Here is an 18806-nt window from a genome sequence, read left to right on the forward strand (position 1 = left end):
TGTACTTATGATGCTCTCCACATATGAATGCTGCTGGTGTTAAACTACTCTTGTTCCTTTCTACAAGAAATTGAAATATGATGTTGTATAGTGTCACATGCTTTTTTGATTTGTCTAGGCCATGGATAACTTTTTATTTTCCATTTAGAAATGATTTTCTTTGAGAATGACAGTTGTTCAAAATAGGTTTTGAACATGTGCTATTGAGGACAAGGTAGACTTGGTTAACCAGTTTGACAACAGAATAATTAATGGAGGTGCTTTTCTCGCGCATGCCCCTTGGCTCTCACAAACAGGGCCTCCTGTGTGGCTGATCTCATCCAGCTCTGTGTGCAGAGCATCACGTCTGGTGACCACAGTGCTAGGGAAGAATGGGCATTTCATGAACAGCTTCACAGAGGAAGGCAAACTGTAAGCATTGGAGGTGAAAAATAAAGCTCAAAATCATAATTTTATACATGTGAGGATAGAAAACAGAGGAAAGTCATTTTTTTAAAATGCCATCAAAATCATATTCTAGGTAGAAAAACATAATGAGCACTTTTTTAGAATTTAAAATTTTGAACTGTTCACATGGGACTTAAGTAGAAATTTCCAGAAAGGGTTTTTCTCTGAACCATGTACTCTGTATGTAGTTTTAATGCAGCATTACAGAGTTATCTACTTTAATCTATTATTACTAATGATAATATACGTACACCCTACCTACTCCTTTCCATGTTTTTAAGCCATTTCCTTAATTTTTCTTATATTTCATTCAATCATTGTTTCTACATTCACCTTCTTAATAACACAACACAATACTGTCAAGTAGAAGCAGCCAACATGGTCAGGAAGTAGGTATTAATTACCTGCTTTCCAGCCAAGATCAGCCTTCTATATTTATATGCTCTTGCTCCTATAGGTGTGTTGACAAGGAAGAAAGTATTCAAGGTGAGACTGAGGACTTTTGTTAGTTTGGGTGCATTAATTAAATAGCTAGAGACAAGGGAAAAGTAACAATAAACTAGAGCACTGCTAAAGAAAATTGGTCTGAAATCAAAGGTGGGACTAAACAACAAACAATCAAATAACCCTATTTAAAAATGGGCAAAGGTGAAAAAAGAACAAGATCATATCCTTTGCAGCAACATGGATGGAGCTGAAGGCCATTATCCTAAGCAAATGAACACAGGAGCAAAAAAACAAATACCACATGTTCTCACTTACAAGTGGAAGCTAAACATTAAGTACACAGGGACACAGAGAAGGGAACAATAGAGGGCGGAGGGTGGTAGGAAGGTGAGGATTGAAAAAACTACCTATCAGGTACTATGCTTACCTGGGTGACAAAATTATCTCTACACCAAACCCCAGCGACATGCAATTTACCCATGTAACAAACCTGTACATGTAATCCTTGAACCTAAAATAAAAGTTGGAAAGGAAAAAAAAAATTGAAGGTGACAGGTGAGTGGACTGCTTGTTGGCTCAGTGGCAGTATCGACAATCTGAGAAACACAGGTAGCAATTTTGTGGGGAGGGGAAATCTTCCTCAACAAAACTAGTTCTGTGTTAAAAAAAAAATTATGAGCTGTAAAAATGCCAAAAGAATAAATATGACAAGCATCACATACCGCTGAATAACTGAAATGCTTGTCCTGTTCTTCAGCAACTGACATTAGCATAGGTGCAGCTGCATGCCTAGTGCTTGCTGAAAAAGATATTGATAATTTCAGGATATGTAATTCTCAGCTGTCCTGGGGAAAAGCATAAGCATGGAAAGTGCAGCCGACAGGAAAACACGGGAGGGACTTGATCACAGATCCTGTGCTATGAATTTTGAATACTAAAAATTCTGCTTGCAGCGTGTTTTTCTGACCACCACAACCAAGAAGACACAAAAAAGTATAACACTCTTTTTTTTTTTTTCCTAAAGTCTTGCATGGTCTTTTACCATAGTCACTCTGTTAATAATAGTAGGAAGACAAGAGTCACATCAACTGTGGACAACATTGAAATGTCAGAATAATTTGGAAGGTGGAATTTGGAGGAATGTGCCCTCTGTTCTCCATGGATGCTTATTAGGATCAGTTTTCCTCCATGCTGACATAATTCTCTCTAAATACATAAAATTCAGACTTTACATTAGTGCTTTTGTAAAAACATAAAATGTTCTAATTTATAGAAAAATAGAGATTTTGCACTGTTCAAGTTTTATAAGAGTTTGATGCCTTCATGGGTCACAAAGAGACAATAGTTATCGTTATTATATACTTCTTTCCTGCTTTCAAACTATTCTCCATTCTTTTTGGCTTCCATTTTAAAGAAAAACACTAGAGGACACCAATCGAACTAAATTCAGACATTCACTTGTTAATTTCAAACATAAAAATTTACTTGTCTGTATAAAAATGGGCAAATGACTTAAATAGACATTTCTCTAAAGATGGCAGACACATGGCCAACAAGCAAGTGAAAAGATGCTCAACACCACTAATCATCAGAGAACTCAAAACCACAATGAGATGTTACCTCACACACATTAGGATGGCTGCAATTAAAAAAACGAAAAACAACAAGTGTTGGTGAGGATATGGGGAAATTGGAAACCTTGCACACTGTTAGTGGGAATATAAAATGGTGCAGCCATATGAAAAACAGCATGGAGGTCTCAGAACATTAAAAATAGAACTACCATATGATCTGGCAATGCCACTTCTGAGTATATGTCCAAAAGAATTGAAAGCGGGTCTCCAAGAGATATATTGCACACCCATGTTCATAGCAGCAGTATTTACTATTCACCAAGAGGTAGAAACAACCCAAATGTCTACTCATGACAGATGATTGGATAAAACAAAATGTGGTGTAGCCATACAATGGAATGTTACTCAGCCTTAAAAAGGAAATTCTGCCACATGTTACAACATGACATTATGTGAGGTGAAATAAGCCAGTCACAAAAAGACATACTGTATAATTTCACTTGTATGAAGTGCTTAAAGTAGACAAATTTGTAAAAACACAAAGTAAAATGGTGATTTCCAGGGGATAGTAGGAGGGGGAAATGGGGAGTTATTACTTAGTGGGTACATAATTTTAGGGTGCAAGTTATGAAAGTTGTGGAGATCTGTTTCACAACAGTGTGAACATATTAACACTACTGAACTTAAAAATGGTTAGGATGAAATTTTATGTTGCTTTTTTAACCACAATTTTTTAAAAGTGCTTTTTAAAAAAAAAAAAAAAAAAAAAAAAAAAAAAGGAAAACAAAACAAAGGTGAGACTAACTGCTCTCAAAATCCATTCTTGAATAGTAGGATTCCTGGATACATATCAGCAAGACTCTGGGTGAGCCTCTCACACTGTATTATAAAAGGGACTTGAACAAAGTCTTTTTTTTATCCCAAACTTCATTCCTAAAAACACAAAATAATCACCATGGAGAAGCATTCTCAACCAAGCTAAGCATTTACTACTGATATTATCTTCAAAAAGAAAATGCCACTTTAGTATAGTCTGTGTAAAGTAAGGTCACACAAACTAAAAACATCATATGAAAGTCTATTGGGCTGGAGTTTTAAAGGATAAGTGTTATATTATTGTATGTTTTAGTGATGTCTCCCCCTTTAGAAAAGCCTCAAGATATAATAAATAAAATAAAGGCATCTGAATTCGTCGTTAAAACATCAGATTTCAGCTGACTCCACGTCCTCTTAAAGGATGCTGAGTTTAAAAACAGTTTGTATGCTACAGTCTGGAGAGCAGCTGGGCAAAGGAGACGTCACTGTTCAACAGACACTTGCTGAGGGGATACTTGGTGCCAGCTATTGGGGATGCCAGGATGGATGAGAGAAGGGAAGAGCATCCCCAGCAAATCTCCTTCCTCGGGGTTTCTAATATGCTCATGGGGGAAGCCACCAGGAAGTGCAGAGTGGCTACTCTTCACTATGGGGAGGTTCCTGGTAAAGAAACCATGTTTGAATGAAAGGGACCGGTCATCGGAAGGGAGGGGTTGCATCAGAGAGAGAGGTGGGCCCTTTATTTCATCATCTGCATCTGTGTGTAATAAAGGAAAAATAAAGGCATGAGAAGAGCTAATTTGGTTCTTTGCCATCTTCTTCCACCACACATTCTGCTTGCCTGGCACTTGGATGATCTTGTGGCAAGCCCTGTATTATTGCTCTGATGTGGGACTGAGTCACCGCTCCCTCAGAGGAGTCTGATCTGTGAGATGAAACGTGCCATCTGCGGTCCAGATTCACTCACATAGCCAGTCAGGGAACTGCAGACAGGGAATGTACAAATCACGGTGGGTTTGCTGGAGAGCTTTTTATCCTCACATTAACTCTTGCATAGCAGGCAGTGTCACAGATTCTTTTTTCTTTGTTTTGGTTTGTGGTTTTTTTCTCCTTTAGAACACAATAACAAAAGTTTTGCGAATTGTTGGGTTTTTCCTCGGAGTCTAGAGTACAGTTGTTTAAATCACCATGTACCATATTTGCTTATTATTGCCAGCCTCTTTCTCCAGAGGTAACTGTTTATTAGCTCCTTAGGTGAGCCTCTCCCCCTCCTTTTTATTTTTCATCAGATGAAATGAAAACACTAGGAGAGTAACCAAACGTTGTAAATAAAACCTTCAAATTCAGCAGCCCATGCAAATGCTTTCAAAACAGACCTCCCCCGTGGGGATTACACCGGGAGAGAAGAAGGCAGTGTTATTCTTCCCCAGAGCTGGGAGCTATTTCCTGAAGTAGTCCTAAAAGGGGCTGCAGAAATGTACTGTTTGTTTTTATATCCTGAAGCCTGTCCTCAAAAGCTGCCTTATGTTGCATGGTGTGTACAGGATGTGGGGGCGGTGAGAGGGTTAATAAAAGAAAATGCCTTGTGAACCCAGGCATTCCATGTGACATTTTCCTGTAGGAATTTATGCCTGTCGAGTACTAGTTTAACTTGGGTCTTCCTGTGAGCAGCCAGGGAGGACAGTGTGCAGTTTCTGGGGGGAGGAAAGGAGGTCCTCCTTCCTCTTAAGTGCTTTTCTCATCTATGTAAGGAACATTGGGCTGCATGCTTGCCCCTTTCTTCAGAGCCGTAACCCTCCTGTCTGTGTGCTGTTCCAGGTCACTCAGTTGTTCAGAAAGAGGCCAAGAAGAGATGCCGCTGCTCTTCCACCATCCTACCCCTCGTTGGGGTGGTTCAGGTTGCAAAGCCATTGGTGATTCCTCCGTTCCTAGTGAATGTCCTGGAACCCCGGACCATCAGAGGCAAGCCAGCAGGACACCCTGTCCCAGGCCACCACTGGCAGGAACGCAAGGGCAGCTCACAGACACCAGGGCTGCACCCCTGACCCCACTTGGCACCCCTCTACCTTCAGCTGTTCCCTCTGGCTACTGCTCACAGGATGGTCAGACAGGGCGACAGCCTCTCCCGCCCTACACCCCTGCCATGACCCACAGAAGCAATGGTCACACCCTGACCCAGCCTCCCGGTCCAAGAGGCTGTGAGGGTGATGGCCCAGAGCATGGGGTAGAAGAGGGAACGAGGAAGAGGGTCTCACTGCCTCAGTGGCCACCGCCTTCTCGAGTGAAGTGGGCCCACGCAGGCAGAGAGGACAGCCTTCCTGAGGAATCGTCAGCCCCTGAGTTTGCAAACCTGAAGCACTATCAAAAACAGCAGAGTCTTCCAAGTTCGTGCAGCACTTCTGACCCAGACACGCCTCTTGGGACCCCGAGCACTCCAGGGAGGATATCCCTCCGAATATCTGAATCCGTCCTGCGGGACTCCCCGCCACCTCGCGAGGATTATGAAGACGAAGTGTTTGTGAGGGATCTGCACCCCAAGGCCACGTCCAGCCCCACGTTTGAAACTCTTCCCCCACCCCCACCTCCTCCACCAAGTCAGGAAACCCTGGTGTATAGCATGGATGACTTCCCTCCACCTCCTCCCCACGCAGTGTGTGAGGCGCAGCTGGACAGTGAGGATCCTGAGGGGCTGCGCCCCAGGTGAGTGAGCAGACTGGGCAGGTTTCCTTCACTAACAGGAGAGTGTCATGCCCCAGGTGGCCCAGGTCCTTCTGCTGGCCACAGAAGAGACCTGGCATGGAGATGTTTCTATACAGCTCAGCTCAGGACAGTATTCATCTGTTTGCCTCAGGAGGTAGTTGGACCAGTGTCATTGGGTACCGAGGAGTCAGGGTGGCAGAAACGAAAGCTGGAACCCAAGGGGCACATTTCACTTCTGGGGACAGGATAGGCTCAGGCGGTCCTCCTCCCTGGCCGAGTTCTGAATCAGTTAGGAAATAAGACAAAAGAGGAGAGCATATAGAAGACAAAAACATCACTTTTGTTACTGACAGAGCTAACATGAAAGAATATGGCTTCAGATTGTAAGTGGGTCCCTTGATACTGAACCCCCAAGTTAAACAGGTTTACCTACTTCATCAAAGGTCATACTAGACACACAAATACACATAGATATTACTATACACAGCCGTGAGGCAGCCTCAGTCTCGAAAGAGAAGAGACTGGGATGTGAATGCTGAGCTTCTCTTTCCAAAATCACTCCATGTCCATAGGAATAAAGAGTAGGGCTCAAGGTCAGTAATGTTTAGGGAAAACCTCTTGGAAGCTAGGAGAATGAGAAAGCAGCATTCCCCAACACATAGTCCCTAGAACAAGTGATCTCTCAAAACACCAAAAAAACACATTGCCTGACAGCACCTTTGGAGTGGCTTTCTTTAAACACCGCAAGAGTGACTTATTACCACTACCCCCTGTTAATTTAACCTAGACCTTTCAGAAATCTCTGGAATCTAACAGCAACATTCACCCAAACTGAATTCCTATTCCATCTTCCTCAGGAGATGACAACCTCCTGACCAGCTGCTGGGCTCAGGAGGCCCTTTAGAGTGCTGTGGTTTTCAAAAGACGGGGTTGACCTCAGAAATGTGACTATCTCACCCCACTCCTATGTATATATCTATGTATGTTTGTGTGTCTAGCATGAACTGTGACTAGGTAGGTAAATGTTTTTAATTTGGGGGTTCGGTATCAGGAGACCTACTTACAATCAGAAGCCATATTCTTTAACATTAGCTCTATCAGTAAGATGTAGAAAATGTGGAAGATGTGGAAAGCTACAACCCTGATGTGGAAAGCTTCTCCCTCAGTCTTCCTCCACCCTCTTATCATCACCCTTCTCTTATCACTCTCTCTTTCTCTCTCTCTCTTTTTTTAATATCCCTGGCAGCTCCAACAAACTTTCGAAAGTGACAATTGCAAGGGAAAGGCACATGCCTGGTGCAGCCCATGTGGTAGGTAGTCAGACACTGGCTTCCAGACTCCAAACTTCTATCAAGGGTTCAGAGGCTGAGTCCACACCACCCTCCTTCATGAGTGTTCACCCCCAACTTGCTGGGTCTCTTGGTGGGCAGCCAGCACCCATCCGGACTCAAAGCCTCACCCATGATCCAGTCAATGGAACTCAGGGTTTAGAAAAGAAAGTCAATTCTGATCCTCAGAAGAGCTCAGAAGACATTAGAACAGAGGCTCTGGCCAAGGAAATTGTCCACCAAGACAAATCTCTGGCAGACATTTTGGATCCAGATTCCAGGCTGAAGACAACAATGGACCTGATGGAAGGTTTGTTTCCCCGAGATGTGAACTTGCTGAAGGAAAACAGCGTAAAGAGGAAGGCCATACAGAGAACTGTTAGCTCTTCAGGATGTGAAGGCAAGAGGTAAGTCTCTGGTGATGTCTTCAGAGCGACTTACAATCGAACTCCTTCCATGGGGATGATGATAAGTCTAGGACTTGTTGCCTGATGTTTTCCCACTTCCACAGCTCCTGACCCAAGAGTGCCATTTTTATCTCAGTCTTGCAGGAATGGCTCTGGGAGGAAGGATGCGGGACAGATGATGCAACAACAAAGAAAGTAATAGTAATAATGATAATAACTGCAATTAATACCCATTTTTCACGTGTCAAGCATTGTATTTATTTATTTATATCAACATTATTTAATTTTCACAAGAACTTGCTGAGGTAGCTACCAATTTTATCTCCATTTACAAATGAGGAAACTGAAGTACAGAGGAATTAAGACCATGCTCACCAAGGTCATTGAACATGAGAATGATAGCACCTGGATTTGATCACAGCCCCATGACTGTGTCTGTGTCCAGCAATTACACAGCGTCCCCAGCTCAGTGAAGGTGTACTTGTCCGTTCTGTATCACAGCTGCTCTGGCAGAGAGGCCCTCAGGGCTCGGTGCTGAGAAAGGAGCAAGTAGAAGTGGTGAGCGTGGCCAATGTCTTGCCAAGACTGAGAGGGGAAGGGCTTTGTAAGGAGGAGAGCCTAGAGAAATAAGTTCATGTATTACACTGACCCTTACCTCTGAGGCATTAAGGTGGGTGTTGGCACAAATCCTGAAAATCAGGAAAGGTCTGAGTAGGGGCGCACTCTCTGGTTTGGCCCAGTCCGTGAGCCTCTACTTCTGAAGCTTCTTGAACCAGCCATGTAACTAACACGTGCCCCAGTGTGCAGTTCGTGTTTTTGATGCTTTTCGTTTCTCCTGGGTTACTGCAGTATTTTCTTGCATGTTTTATTTCCTTAAAAGACTACTATGAGAAAGATTGAGTAGCTTTCATTTTCTCTTTAATTTTCAGTGAAATCTTTGTGGATTGACAGTCTGGGACTCAGCAGTTAGTGGCTTCCAGACTAAATAAAAACAGAACATTTTATCCAAATTTAGGATTGCATTTTAAAAATTTCCAACTGATCCTAACTAAATTACTAACAGGACCACCACGTTTCATTTTGTGGAGGAGAGAGAAAGGAAAGAGCTGTGTGATACTTACAAGCTATTTGTCATGTTGTCAGAAGCTCTTCTCATTCAAGGCCTTACCTGTCACCTTGTCCATTCCCCCGCTTTTATTTTCAGATTTGGGAAATAGACTAATTGAGGTGAAGTGATTTATCCAGGGTCATGTCTTTAGCAAACACATACTGAGCACCTGCAATGTGCAAAGTAATCCACTGGGTACTATGGGGACCCCAAAGATACTATTTTTGTGGATGTGCCAGTCAGTTCGCCATGGGTGGTTGCAGTATGGTCATTCTGTTCTCTGACCACTGGCTGTAGAAGGACCAAAGTAATATCCTTAGCAAAGTATTTCGTAGCGTTACCACTGAAAATACATGTTTACTTCATCAGTTTAGAAGCAGAATGGTCATGTAGCTTTTGCAGCACTGAGATCTTCCTGGGGATTTAAAAAATAAATAAATAAAAGACATGCGCCATCTCCTGGTGGAAATAAGCATTGTCCTGTTGGGCGTGAGATGGCCAGTAGCCATTGTGAGGGTTGGTCAGATGCCAGAGAATCCCATTTGTAATGCGGTGGACATATCTGAAAACAAAAATGTATTAGAAAATCTTTTCCCTGTCTTTCAATTAACTGGATTAAATGTGGTCATTGTTGCTTACTGGGACAGTTAACTAGTAAAGATGATTTTTGTGTGTGTGGTTCCTTATTTCATAGTAAAATGGTGGGCTAGATGTTAAATAATATCACAAGATTGAATAAAGTTCCTCTCCAAGAGAATCTTACTTCCATAGAGTCATTTATTCAGTGGGTAGAATATGAATTATAGGCTGAAAGGCAACTCAAATGTGGTAAAACAGAGAACACTAGATAGCAGGTTTCTCAATTCCGAGTTTTTTCTTCAGCCTTGAAACATCCCTATTATATTATCAATGAGTAGATTTTATATCTTGTATTAGTTCACTGCGGACCAGCAAACTGCAGATTTCCTAGGCTTATATGGGATAGCAGGCATACTTGAGAAGGAAAATTTTTGTGTGTTCAAGCAACAATACATAGTAGGCACTGGAAAGATTACATAGGAAATAATTGACCTAAAACCTGAGGTTTGTGCAGCACCTTGAAAATACTTTCACATTGATTGAGTCATGGTTCCACACTGCCTTTCTCTGAAATAAAGAGTCAGTATCATTCTTATATGAATCACAAAAGCAGAGAGGTTTGCCTGGCTTCAACAGCCTTGTACATAGTAATCACTCATTACTTAACAGTTACTAGTTTATCCTAATTTCTGGGAAAGAAATTAAATAGAATTGTCATGCGCTTCGGAATGGACTGACGTCTGCAGTGAAACAAAGCCTCTGGCATGCTCTGTGTGGCTGTACTTTGTGCTCTTTCTGGCCCAGGAATGAAGACAAGGAAGCAGTGAGCATGTTGGTCAACTGCCCTGCCTACTACAGTGTGTCTGCTCCCAAGGCTGAGCTGCTGAACAAAATCAAAGAGATGCCAGCAGAAGTGAATGAGGAAGAGGAACAGGCAGATGTCAATGAAAAGAAGGTAAATAAAGAATGGGATGCCCTTGTTCTGCTTTCCCCAGAAAAATCGACAAAGTCCACGTAATCAGCGTGGTGACTGGGCCTCTTGAGGCAGGTGGGGAAAGGACCTGTCGCATCACCAAATTGCACCAAAATCATTAGACTTTTTGGATTTACATGGCACTTTAACCAATTTCCTCTTAGCTTTTCTGCGAGTAGGCAGGGCAGGTAAGCTACTGTCCTTTTCATTTTTACAAATAACAGAAGTGAAACTTAGAGGGATTATTTCTTAGAAGTCTCATAGCCAGGACTTGAACCCAAGTACCTAGCCTCCTAATCTAGCACCAGGACCCTGACACTGTTCTCAGCTGCTGTTTGGCCAGTGCCAACGGTGTGTGTAATTTTCGTGTTTCATGGTCAAAAGGAAAATGTAAAAATCTAGAAACTTTTTTAGGGAAGGAGGCCAATTGTCAAATGACACTTCTGAGAAAAAGTAATATTAACTTTTATATCTTCCCCAGCCCTCTTTGCAGGACTTCAGTGAATAGCTTGAAAGTGCAGGGCTGGAATCTAGTTGTTAGCTTTTGATACTCCTACAGAGATTTCAAATGTTAGACACTTAAAAAATGACCGTGGTGCTGCTGCTGTCTTCCCACATGCCATGGAGATCTAAACTGGGCTGTGTCTGCAGGGGAGAAAGTTCTCGCCATTCCACATTCTCTATAGCACCAGAGGGGCTGCCTTCTGCTGTGCTTGCAGCTCTCTATGCAGCTCGGGCATGCGTGCTGCAAAGGAAAGCTTGCTTGCTTCTTTCTGAGCCTGGAATGTAAGTGGTTTTCAGTGATCCTGATTCCAGGAGAAACTTTCTAGGGTCATTTTATTTCATTTGCTCTACAATGTGTCCCAAGCTGTCTTGTCTGTTGGAATGAAACCATAGGATACAGACCCGAGGAGCAGAGGGTAACTGGACAGGAGGGATCTTTGCAGCACCTCTGGCTCATGGCTAACATGCTGATGCAACCATTGTAGTAGCAAGTTCCCTGCTAGCCCAAAGTTTTCCTATGTACAGACTTGTCATTGTATACCCCTGATATGTACCTGCCCCAGCACAGCTAAGCACTTCATTTAACGGGTCCCCTGATTGCAAATAAGACCACTTGGCTTTTGGTCTGTCTATATTTATCCCAAAGAGAGAGCTATGTATATACCCTTACATGTACCAGGTTGCCATGGCATCTTTAACTGAAGGTTTTACACAGTTTTTTTGTTTTCTGCCTGTGGGCATACCTGCTTGACAGTTGCAGTGTGGCAAATACTCATTGCTTTTCCTCCCTATCTTAATTTTTAAGTGGTTTTTTTTTTCTAACTTTTTAGAATCGGGGGCATAGGCAGGTTTGTTACAAAGGTATATTGCATGATCCTGAGGCTTGCTATATGATTGTATGCATCATCCAGGTAGTGAGCATAGTACCCATAGTAGTTTTTTAACTTTTGTCCCTTTTCCTTCCTCCCCTTCTTTTATTCCCCAGTGTCTGTTGTTCCCATATTTATGTCCATGTGTACCCAATTAACTGTTTTCCCATCACTTTCAATTATCACCCTCTCACACGAAGCATTATGTGGCAAAAAGTATTTTTAGATTGAGAATATGAAGAAAGAGAGAATTGATTCATCTTCACGGGAAATAGGTAGCATGTATTTCATTCCAAGTGCGGGCTATGTGTTTAGTTTTCTTTTCAACACAATGCTGTACTATCTTATTTGCACAAAACTCCTCTGACACTTGTACGGCCACATTTTATGCTAATGAGAATTAGAGGGCTGGGGTCACACAGTTAATAGATGCTAAAGTCAGATCTAACCTTATGTGTTTCTGACCCTAAAGCTTGCTAAAAATTGCTCCCAGGTCAGCTGCCTTTAAACCTTGCTGCCCTGGGAACTGAGCTAAACTGGAGGTTCTCTGGGTATAACTAACCAGAGCTAGAGTTTGAGATTAAAACCAGTTAAAACCCATTTTAAACCAAAAATATGAGAACAGCAGTGTCTGTGACTTGAGGACTGAGGAGTTTCGAATCATTTGGAGTGCCTTTTTGAGGAGTCACGGGCTTCGGAAGACAAAACCCCACTCAGGGTGAAAGGGATCCTAGGGAGAGGAAATGTCACAGCCACATAACCAGGGCCTGGCACCTAGCACATGCTCAATAAACATTTATTTCATGAAGTTATAAAGTGCAAAACTCCCAAGTTGAATTTTACCGTTTAACTGAAGAAAAATATCCAGAAGGCCACTGTGGAAAGGTTCTAGGATTAGAGTCTATGGCCTTGCTATCCTGAACACATCTGATCTCAGAAGGTGACCAGGGTCGGGCCTGGTTAGTACTTGGATGGGACATCATGGGATTAGAATTCAGAAGAAAAAAAAATCTGGAAGTTAAGCAACTAGCTTGACCTTTCTTGACCCTTTTTTCTTTATAAAATGGAAGTGGTAATGATCTCTCACATAATAGTTGTGGGGTCCAATTAACTGATGGATATTAATGTGCTTTTTAAGCTGCAGGGTGTAAGAGCATATCATATCTTATTAGAGAAGTGTTAAAGGCAATGTCATGTAAGTATGCAAATATTGATGGCATCTGATATCTTTTGTGTTAAGATATTCAGTGAGAAGGTGCCTTATTGCCAACAAGGCTAGGCACTTTCCTAAATCAGACTCTTACAAGGAAGAACAGCTCACATTTGTTTTCTCTCTTCACTGTGGAAAATATTGCCCACAGCACCAGGGGGATGATATCCACTTGCCCCATGGGCTTATCTGGCTCTTCAGGGAAAAAGAAAGATGAGAAAAGGCTATTTAGTTAATGAGGCCTCCACGTCCAGTTAGAATTTCCTTTGGTTCCTTCTCCTTCTTCCTTCAATCCTGTCTTCTAGGGCTGCAAGTGGCCTGAGGGTTTGCATCACTTTGTGAGTGTAAAATGTTAGGCTCATAAACACTTACTGAGAACACGCCTTCTCTGTTTCAGACACTGTGCTCTGCCTTGGGCATACAAACATGAATAAGACACTGTGTCTGCTCTCCTGGAACTCTGGACTGGCAAGGGAGGTAGATTATTTTAGTATACATTATTGATCTTCTGACAGACACATGGACTGTGCTGGGGGAGCCCAAAGGAGCAGTTCCTAACTCAAGAGAGTAGAGTCAGGTTTTACCTCCTCCAGGAAGATAAAACCTGAGATCAGCATTGAAGAATGTATCGACGGGAGTCAGAAGAAAAAGGGCATTTGGGACAAAAGGAGAAGCGTAGGGAGAAACTGAAAGATACGAAAAAGCATAGAATGTGTATGGTAAAGAAGGGTGCTTCAAGTAGTTTGATATTTTGGAATGTAACAAGGGCTCATGATTAAATAAAAAATCACCAAATTTAGGCCAGGCACAGTGGCTCATGCCTGTAATCCCAACGCTTTGGGAGGCCAAGGCAGGAGGATTTCTGGAGCCCAGGAGTTAAAGACCAGCCTGAGCAATATAGTGAAATCCTGTCTCTATCAAAAATATAAAAAATTAGCCAGGTGTGTTGGTGCATGCCTGTAATCCCAGCTACTCGGAAGGCTAAGGCAGGAAAATTGCTTGAATCCAGGAGGCAGAGGTTGCAGTGAGCTGAGATCATGCCACTGCACTCCATCCTGGTGACAGAGCGAGACTCCGTTTCAAAAAAAAAATTTAAAAATTAGCTGAGCATGATGGCATATACCTGTGGTCCCAGCTACTTGGGAGGCTGAGGGGAGAATCGCTTGAGCCCAACAGGCAGAGGCTGCAGTGAACCAAGATTGTGCCACTCCAATCCAGCCTCAGTGACAGAGTGAGACACTGTCTCAAAAAAAAAAAATTACCAAATTTAGAAAATAACAAAGGAGGGCCACAAACAGTGCGAGATGAGGCTGGAAGGGTTCACAAGAGCCAGCAGGTCATAAGGTCATGTAGGGCTTTGTGTGAAATGCTGAAGTTCGGATTTTATCATATGACAATGGAGAACGCTTTGAGATTTAGTTTGTTGTAATACTACAAGTATAAACTTGTAGTTTATAAATGTGTAATTGAATTTTCATCAGTATCGCTTACATTTACATATCTGGTTTGGAAATACAAAGTTTTAAATAAGTGATGTTGTTGAAAGCATCTGTTAATATATTCAGCAAAATACAGTTTTCTTCCTGAAAGACAAAAAGCTTTTCTAATGATGGTTTAGAAAAATTAAACTTGGTCAATATCCATTCTCCAATATTATTTTGAGGTAGAATGTAGCCTTTGACCAACTTTTGCAAAGTAATAATTTGTTATTTAATATTTAAAGTTATTAATAACCTAAGATATATATCTAGGCTAGGAACTAGAGTCTTGGTTTACTAATAACTATTTTATAAATTAAAAATAACACTTTAGTTTTACTTTGATATTTCTATTTATATATCCTAGATGATGAATAATATTCCAAGTAAATGTAAGTATCAGTTAAAATATGAAGCTTTCATTGTCTGAACTTCTGATACACATAAAACTAAAGACAGTGCAAATAATCAGAGCTGTCAATTTTTTCACTAAAGCCTGCCTTATTATTAAGCAAAATTCTACTTAAACCGATCACATGATTCCCTATTCTGAAGGCCAACAGGCTTTGGCTTCAGAAACTTAGAGGAATGTTTCAAAAGGCAAAAGGAATCTGTTGTCCTCTGAGTCAGCTTTTCTCAGGAGATCACTGGTTCTCAGCTGCTCATTCCTGCTGCTCTTCCTTCATTCCTGAAGTTCCAGCTCTCCCTCTGGTCTGTCTTCCTTTCAGTATTTATTTTAGAATAGGTCTGCTGATAACACATTCTTTTAGTTTTCTCCGTCTAGGAATGTCTTTATTCTACTGTCACCCTTGAAGGACAGTTTCCCTGGATGTGGAATTCTGGGTTGACTCTTTTCTTTCAGTACTTAACAAATGTTCACTTTCCTCTTGCTTCCATGGTTTCTAATGAAAAATGCAGTCCTTTAAATATTGGCTCCTCCTGTATTCAATGTGTTGTTTTCCTCTGGCCACTCTCTTTAGTCTTTAGCATTTTGATTATGATGTGGACGGACTTAGTTTTGAGTTGATCGTATTTGGGGTTTGCTGAGCCTCTTGATTCTGTAAATCTATGTCTTTCACAAAACTCTGGAAGTTTTCAGCCATTCTGTCTTCAAATATTCTTAATGCATTAATCTCTTTCCCTTCTCACTCCAGGACTTTAGTGACTAGTGACACAGTATTTCAATGACGGTTCATGTCCCACAAGCTCCGTTCATTTTTTTTTTTTTATCTGTTTTCTTTCAGTCCTTCAGAATGCATAATTTCTATTGGTCTGTTTTCAAGTTCACTGACTTACCTATCTCCATTCTGCCAGTTATTATTTTTTTTAAATTTCAAATATTATAGTTTTCAGTTCTAAAATTTACATTTAAAAAATAGTTTCTAGGCCGGGCGCGGTGGCTCAAGCCTGTAATCCCAGCACTTTGGGAGGCCGAGACGGGCGGATCACGAGGTCAGGAAATCGAGACCATCCTGGCTAACCCCGTGAAACCCCGTCTCTACTAAAAAAATACAAAAAACTAGCCGGGCGAGATGGCGGGCGCCTGTAGTCCCAGCTACTCGGGATGCTGAGCCAGGAGAATGGCGTAAACGCAGGAGGCGGAGCTTGCAGTGAGCTGAGATCCGGCCACTGCACTCCAGCCTGGGCGGCAGAGCGAGACTCCGTCTCAAAAAAAAAAAAAAAAAAAAAAAAATAGTTTATATTTCTTTGCTGAGAACGTGCCTCTTTTCAAAGTTGTTTTAAAGACTCTTATAGAGTCTGGGCACAGTGGCTCATGCCTGTAACCCAGCACTTAGGGAGGCCGAGGCAGGCAGATCCCTTGAGTCTAAGAGTTCGAGACCAGCCTGGTCAACATGGTGAAACTCGGTCTCTACAAAAAAAAAGAAAAAAAGAAAAAAAAAAATTAGCCAGGGGTGGTGGTACGTGCCTGTAATCCCAGCTACCCGGGATGCTGAGGTGGGAGGATCACCTGAGCCTGGGGGGGCGAGGCTGCAGTGAGCTCTGATTACGCCACTGAGCTGCAGCCTGGGCAACATCTGGGTTATCTCAGCATTAGCATCTGTTCATTGCCTTTTCCCCTGAGAATTGGTCACCATTTCACTGGTTCTTTGTATACTGGGCAATTTTTGTATCGTATTTTGAACATTTTGAATATTATGCTGTGAGACTGAGTTCTGTTAGAATCCTTTAGAGAATTTCTTTTTGTTATGCTTTAGTTTTAGGAGGCAGTCAACCTAGTTAAGTTTAGCCCGCAGGTTCTGTATTACCCTTGGGTGGTAGTTCCAATGTCAATTCCATTTTCAGGGCCATTGCTATATTGTACCAGTCTGTCCCACGTGTGCCTCTTGCAGAGGTTAGTCTGAGACTGGAGTGTCATTTCTCAAAGCCTTTGCTGTGCTGCTGTGGCTATAACCACAAACGTGTAGACTGAAACTGTGCCGAGGACTTGTGTCTGCTCCTGCACAAAATGAGCTCTCTCCTGTCCAGTGTTAGCCCCACACTCTCTGGCTGGAGAGAGAGGCTCTCCTGGTGTTCTGTGCTGCTGTGCAGTTCTGCATGACCGGGACCACCCTCACTGGAAAAGAGGGAAGGATAACGGGGATTCTCCTCACAGTCTTTGGACAACAGGGTCTCATTTTCCCAGTTCCTCTGGCCAGAGGGAAGAGTTTTCTCTTGGGGTTCGAGAACCTGTGCCCAGCTGTGCAACGCAGCTCTGAGTGCAGCCACCCTTGGGGACAGAGCTGGGAGAAAAGAGAAAAGAGAGCGGGTTGGAAAAGGACAGGATTTCCTCCACACTAGCTCACAGAGGCCCCTTTCCTAGACCTCTGGCTTTAAAGGCAGGGTTTTTGCTACTGTAGCCTCTGAGCAGCTCTGCACTGGGCCTGTCCTTGGGTCAGAGCTACAACATCAAGGACAGAAAACAGGAAACTCACTCACCCCCATTATGGGTTGCACTTCAGGCTTGACTGCCTTCCCCCATCACTGCTATGGTGAACTTTTCAGAGTCCTCTTCAGAATCTAGAGATTTTAATTGTGATAAGTAGGAAAGGCTGCAGTGGGCTGGTGCTGTCTTGGCCCCCACAGCCCCAGGGTTTGTGACAGAGGGACATTTTAGAGAAGTCACTCTGGCAGCTGCGTGTGGAGGAGGACAGGAGGAGGGTGGACGTGGGGGTCTCATAGCCCTCTGGGAAAGTAGTGATATGGGTCTCAGGGCCAGTGCAGTAGGATCAGTGAGAAACAGGGCCATTAAAAAAAGAGTAGGAGTAAGATGGGCAGAACCTAGTGACAGATTAGATGCGGAAAATGGGAAAGAGAAAGAGTCAAGGGTGACTCGCAAGCCCCAGGCCTAGCTAACTGTCAGAACTCAAACGGAAAAGTGGGAGGCCATTCGGGGGAGAGGAGATGATGAGTTTAGTTAAATTTGAAGAAATTTAGTATTGTTTCTAGTGGGTTATCAAAGATCCCTGCTAACTGCAACCAAGAGACCTTGAGTAGATTGGGTGGCTTTCTGGCCATAAGCCTTCCTGAGAGGAAATGGTAAAGAACCATTGTTGATAGAGAATGTGCTGGAGAACATCTGAAATGGCAGCCAGGTCCCTGTGATCCTTCTGCTTTAATGAGGTTACACAACATGGGATGGAGCTGTGATCCAGTTGCTGTCACTAGGACAGAAACTGCCTCTGTCTCACTGAGAGTGAAATTCAGCTAAAGAAAGCAGAAATGGCTGCTGCAGCCTGCATCCTTCCTTTTAAGACTAAAGAAAGAAAGATACCAGCAAAGCCTATATGGTAGAAATGGCTTTATCTCATCCTAGTTTTTACAAGCTAAGCTGAATTCCACTCTATTCCTGAATCCCAACCACTTGGCTAGTAGTCCTAATTACTCTTAAGACGGAGACACACAGAGGCCAACTGTGTGTGTAGAGTGATGTTACTGGTGACGTGGTCTTGTCAGGGGAAGGTGTATTCCCCCTACAGACATCTATCTAATATGAGTGGTGTGTTACCTTCAAATTGTTGTCTAATCTTACGACTGCACAAAAAATAATTAGAATGTGTATAATACTTTCATATTTTCCAAAGTGATTGCATCAGCCTTCAACTCTTCAAACTTCTAGCATCCATTTCAACATTCATGTCTCGAGAAGTCGAATTTCTAGAAAATGCTTTTGAAAAACTCAATAGTGGAAAGAAACAAGGCTTTTCTTTTTATCCTCAGGGCTTTATTTCTATTATGACTTCTTTTGAAACTAATATCATATGTTGTGATTTCCGCCAGCCTTGTGTGAGCCTCATAGTATTCTTATGAGCTATTTTAATATAGTGATGAAAGCCAGATGATCTGCATTTAAGCCTGGCTCTGTCAC

General features: G+C 42.4%; 1 protein-coding gene across 11 annotated transcripts in view; it reads left to right on the forward strand.

The window, feature by feature from the left end:
• Nucleotides 1-18806, forward strand: part of SHROOM3 (shroom family member 3) — a 350091-nt gene that overhangs the window by 320269 nt on the left and 11016 nt on the right. For all 11 annotated transcript variants that reach the window (XM_050790811.1, XM_050790812.1, XM_050790813.1 and 8 more), the window contains 3 exons: nucleotides 5103-5984; nucleotides 7231-7719; nucleotides 10211-10361. In XM_050790811.1, coding sequence (XP_050646768.1) covers nucleotides 5103-5984; nucleotides 7231-7719; nucleotides 10211-10361 — 1522 coding nt within the window. The remainder of the gene's footprint in view (nucleotides 1-5102; nucleotides 5985-7230; nucleotides 7720-10210; nucleotides 10362-18806) is intronic.

Source organism: Macaca thibetana, chromosome 5 (genome assembly GCF_024542745.1).
Source record: "Macaca thibetana thibetana isolate TM-01 chromosome 5, ASM2454274v1, whole genome shotgun sequence".
NCBI lineage: Eukaryota > Metazoa > Chordata > Mammalia > Primates > Cercopithecidae > Macaca > Macaca thibetana.